The sequence below is a fragment of the Xyrauchen texanus genome, chromosome 37 (genome assembly GCF_025860055.1).
Source record: "Xyrauchen texanus isolate HMW12.3.18 chromosome 37, RBS_HiC_50CHRs, whole genome shotgun sequence".
Classification (NCBI taxonomy): Eukaryota; Metazoa; Chordata; class Actinopteri; order Cypriniformes; family Catostomidae; genus Xyrauchen; species Xyrauchen texanus.
In genome coordinates, this window is record NC_068312.1 from 39,222,515 (window position 1) to 39,227,514 (window position 5,000).

The window sequence follows — 5,000 nt, forward strand, 5'->3', positions numbered from 1 at the left end:
TTGGACCGTGGCATGATTGTTGGCTGGTTTTGAGTATTTCTGTAACTGCTGATCTCCATCTTATGGTGCGTTCACATGCAATGCGAAGCGAGCGTTTCGGGCGCAATTACATACAAAGTCAATGCAAAGAAGCGAATAGACACAAATTGGCGCTGCCTGCCGTGAATGAAGCGAATGGTGCGACTCGAATATTGCTTCAATCGCTACAATGTTTCAATTTTTCAACTCGAGCGAAATATCCGCATGACGCGTTGTCGCGAAAGCCTATTAGCATTGAGATTGTCCAGATGTCACTGACGCACTGACGTAGTAGCAGAAGAAATCTGGAATAATGGACGAGAAAATGGTTGTAGCGGTGTGTGGACACCCGGAATTATACGACACAATGTCAACGTATCTGGGACTTCCACAACAGACACAGAGCTGCAATCGTTGTGATATCGGCCATGGATGATGGCGGAAAAATAAGTTGTTGTATAAGCCCCGCCTCCTGTCCTTTTCCGGAAGAGAAGGGGGAATACTCGTGGGTTCGTGTTACTCACGCAAACGCGAGTAAAATACAAATTTAATGCAGTGGTCAAACTTGCGCGAGCAACGCGAGGCAAAACAATTTTTCGCGTTGTATGTGAACGCACCATAAGGCAGGTGGTTTTAATGTTGTGGCTGATCGGTGTATATATGTATTTATATGCACACACAAAACTCTTCCCTTGGTAAATATACAGGCTATAAAATTAGGTCGAGTTTTACAAATCAAGCATTGTAATGGAGCCAAGTCTGTCATTTCAAAATAAGAGTCCCTGTGTATTTCGGGGCTTGTTGACACGGAAGTATTACGTCATGCACCAAATGTTTGAATTTTAGTCGCACAGTAATGTGCTTTTGGGATTTTATTCATTATCATTCAGTCTGAAACCTCTACGTCTGTGCCTGTCATAGTAAAGAAGACAAAAATGATTTAATCATTCTATACATTGATTCAGAAATAAACCCATTAATTGATTTTATGCCTTTTTCGTCAACTTAGTGATCAGTATCGGTACAAATCCACTATCGGTCGACCTCTGCATGATGCCAGAGCTGTTGGTGGTTGATAACGAGTTCAATTATCATCACTTGTACTGATTGTTTATGTTTAGGAGCCGTTTGAGGATGGGTTCCCAAACGGCGAGGAGTTCACGGCTGCGGAGATCATCACATCCAAAGATGTGTCCGATTCCAAGGGCGGTACGGTGAAGTTCGGCTGGATCAAAGGAGTTCTGGTGAGTATTAAAACCAAATGTCTTAATAATCAGACAGCGGACTGTTTTCCAGCAGCGATGCTAGCAAACGTTCATGCCGTTTTGTGTTCAGATCCGATGCATGTTGAACATCTGGGGCGTGATGCTGTTCATCAGGATGTCTTGGATTGTGGGTCAAGCCGGCATCGGTACACTGAGTCATCTGAAAGTGCGGCTCATACGCTGTTGTGTCGTTGCGTCATGTGTTGAATGAGTGTTGTTGTTTTCCTGCAGCTCTGTCGTGTGCCATTGTTCTCATGGCTATTGTGGTGACGTCCATCACTGGACTCTCAACATCAGCTATAGCAACTAACGGCTTTGTGCGCGGAGGTGAGACCGTACAACTCCACGTATAACACTCACTTCGCCAATTACAACTATTCTGAAATTAGACGCTTTGTGCACGTGCATAAATGTGTGTTTAGGTGGAGCGTATTACCTGATCTCCAGGAGTTTAGGTCCAGAGTTTGGAGGGTCGATCGGTCTGATTTTTGCCTTCGCTAATGCTGTTGCCGTCGCCATGTACGTCGTGGGTTTTGCAGAAACTGTTGTCGAACTTCTTGATGTGAGTATGAATGCACAGGCCTTTTATAAGTGACAGTGTCTGACAATCACCCAATACATCTTCATCCATAGAAAGCTTTATTATTTCCATACACTGCTGTTGTTATTGTGTTTGTCAGAGTATAGATGCTCTCATGACAGATGAGATTAATGACGTCAGGATCGTCGGCACGCTCACCGTCATTCTACTGTTGGGCATCTCTGTTGCTGGCATGGAGTGGGAGGCAAAGGTCAGTAATAAAGGTCAAAAATAGGTCAAAGGTCAATATAGTGTTCTTCACTCTTAAGCCTGTATAGTTATAATGCTACTGAGTATTTGTTCAGATGTGTTTGTACTGACAGATATGTTCATGGTCTTCCACAGGCCCAGATTGTGTTATTGGTCATTCTTGTGGCGGCTATTTGCAACTACTTCATTGGCTCGTTTATTCCGGTAGAATCAAAGGAACCCAAAGGCTTCCTTGGCTACAACGGTGACTCTTCTCTTCGGTTTTATTTACAGCAGTCATTGATGATCCTTTAGCAACAGTCCTGAATGTGATAGATATGTCAAACATTGGCATCAGTGGCGTTGCTACGGGTGTGCCAGGGTGTGCAAATTCTACCCAAAACATCAGATTGCAAAATTATGTTAACGAGTTTATTATTCATGAGTATGTGCATCCAGATATGCAAACTAAGTCCCCAATTACCATATAATTAGCATGTTATTGTGTATATGGAGAATGCACTTGGAGAGGAATTGTAACATGCCTTGATGATTGTTCATAACATGTTATCGGCCCAAAACCCCTTCACCTCTGCGGACCCGCCCGTGGGATTAGAAGTGTGCCAGAAGTTGACGCTTATATTGAAAAAGTCCCCGGATACATTAATCACTTATATTAGATATGATGCCATTTTGAAAGCTTAGAATTTAACCTTTTCAAAGATTAGCATCACTTTTGCATTTATGTTGCGTAACAATACTGAATAAATCTTTAAACACTTTGCAACGCATATGAGCGCCACCTACAGGTGATGTTGAAATAATGCGCATGAACAGAAACGCTTTTCACGTGGCACTTCAATAGACGAGTCATTTATCAATTCAAAGCCTTTGTTCCCAGTTATGTTAATATACAGTTAATTTTGTTGATCAAAAGAATCACAAATTGAAATATGATCTCTATAAAAGTACTGTAAAGTAGCCACAACTTTATTTCAGCTTTTACTTTAGGCTGTTTTCCTCAAAATGAGGTAAATGTATTCAATATTTACTTGTCTGTGAGCTTGCTTGGTACAATAATAATATGCTTTATTGTAGATGTCCTAAAAACCTGCAGTCTAGTAGAAAAAGCATGACAAATTCATTGGCAAATGATGTTATCAACTATTGGTAAATGGTAAAAAAGCACTTATATAGCGCTTTTTTAACCTTAGTGGTATTCAAAGCGCTTTACACTGCGTCTCATTCACACACCAATGATGGCAGAGCTGCATGTAAGGCGCTAGTCCGCCATTGGGAGCAATTTGGGGTTCAGTGTCTTACCCAAAGACACTTCAGCATGTGGAGTCATGTGGGCCGGGAATCAAACCACCAACCCTGTGATTAGTGTCCGACCCGCTCTACCACCTCGACCACATGTCTCTCCTGAGCCACAGCCGCCCCTGATAATGAGATGTTATATAACAAGATTCATACTAAGGATCTCAGCTTTCCAATGACCCCTAGATTGAGCTTCTAGTCCATTCAGAGGCCGAGATATTTGATGAAACAGTGGGGAACATGCATGCGATTGACTGAATGTCTGTGGTGTGAGTGCTCTACAGCGCCACCTACATCTCAGATCTGGATATTGTGATGGAAGGTGAAAGAGGGAAAAAAATCCTAGTACTTGCTGCCATCCAGTGTAATGAAATAAGACATTTAACAGGGAGATTCAAACATTAAAAAACCAAAATTATCCCCCCCCCCCCCCCAAAAAAAATAAATACAACTGAACCAGAAGTTAGGATAAAAAAAAGAAAAGTTTTTTTTTATTATGCTCATCATAAGATTGTAAACATATACTGTACAGTATTATTATTATTATTATTATTATTATTATTACTTTTTCTCTCCAATTTGGAATGCCCAATTCCCAATGTGCTCTAATGGTGCGTTCACATACAACGAGAATCGAGTGTTCCGTGCAGCGCAATTACATACAAAGTCAATGCGAAGACTCGAATAGAGGCGAATTCGCAGCGGGCCAGTGCGAATGAAGCGCATGGTGCGAAGTGAAAATGCAAAATCGCTTAATTTGTGTGTTCGTGCGAGTTGACACTTTTCCGGAAGAGAAGGGCGAATACTCGCGGGTTCACATAACTCGCGCGAACACGAGTTTAAACACAAATTTAATCCAGCGGTCAAACTCGTGCGAGCAATGCGAGGCGATTTTTTTTCTGCGTTGTATATGAACGCACCTTTAGTCCTCGTGGTGTTGTAGTGACTCGCCTCAATCCGGGTGGTGGAGGACGAATCTCAGTTGCCTCTGCGTCTGATACCGTCAATCCACGCATCTTATCATGTGACTTGTTGAACACGTTACCGTGGAGACGTAGCGCGTGTGGAGGCTTCACGCTATTCTCCGCGGCATCCACGCACAACTCACCACACGCCCCACCGAGAGCGAGAACCACATTATAGCGACCACAAGGAGGTTACCCCATGTGACTCTACCCTCCCTAGCAACCGGGCCAATTTGGTTGTTAAGGAGACCTGGCTGGAGTCACTCAGCACACCCTGGATTCAAACTCGTGACTCCAGGTGTGATAGTCAGCGTCAATACTCGCTGAGATACCCAGACCCTCCCTAGCAACCACACCAATTTGGTTGCTATGGAGACCTGACTGGAGTCACTCAGCACGCCTTGGATTCAAACTCGCGACTCCAGGTGTGATAGTCAGCATCTTTACTAATTGAGAGTTCAAATGGTTAAGTTGTTAATTCGGTTAATTCGAGTCTTTAGCATGTTTTTGAAAATGTTAATGAAAAATAGTTTACATTTGAACATCTTTGTTTCATTAAAGGGACGTTCATAATGTTTGCGCTTTTCCGTCTCTGTCTCAAAGCTGCTATAATGCTGGAGAACATGGGTCCGGACTTCAGAGATGAAGAAACGTTCTTCTCGG

General features: G+C 42.8%; 3 protein-coding genes across 3 annotated transcripts in view; 1 reads left to right on the forward strand and 2 right to left on the reverse strand.

The window, feature by feature from the left end:
- The window catches only part of LOC127630389 (uncharacterized), a 320,692-nt gene that overhangs the window by 45,488 nt on the left and 270,204 nt on the right, over positions 1-5,000 (reverse strand). The gene's annotated exons all lie outside the window — the stretch shown is intronic.
- LOC127630371 (filaggrin-2-like) overlaps positions 1-5,000 on the reverse strand; it is a 91,476-nt gene that overhangs the window by 19,362 nt on the left and 67,114 nt on the right. The gene's annotated exons all lie outside the window — the stretch shown is intronic.
- Positions 1-5,000, forward strand: part of slc12a2l (solute carrier family 12 member 2-like) — a 30,893-nt gene that overhangs the window by 5,288 nt on the left and 20,605 nt on the right. The window contains 7 exon segments of the mRNA XM_052107818.1: positions 1,140-1,262; positions 1,354-1,429; positions 1,515-1,610; positions 1,706-1,845; positions 1,964-2,074; positions 2,209-2,317; positions 4,941-5,000. The exon segment at positions 4,941-5,000 is cut by the window's right edge and continues 68 nt beyond it. Of these exon segments, the coding sequence (XP_051963778.1) occupies positions 1,140-1,262; positions 1,354-1,429; positions 1,515-1,610; positions 1,706-1,845; positions 1,964-2,074; positions 2,209-2,317; positions 4,941-5,000 (715 nt within the window).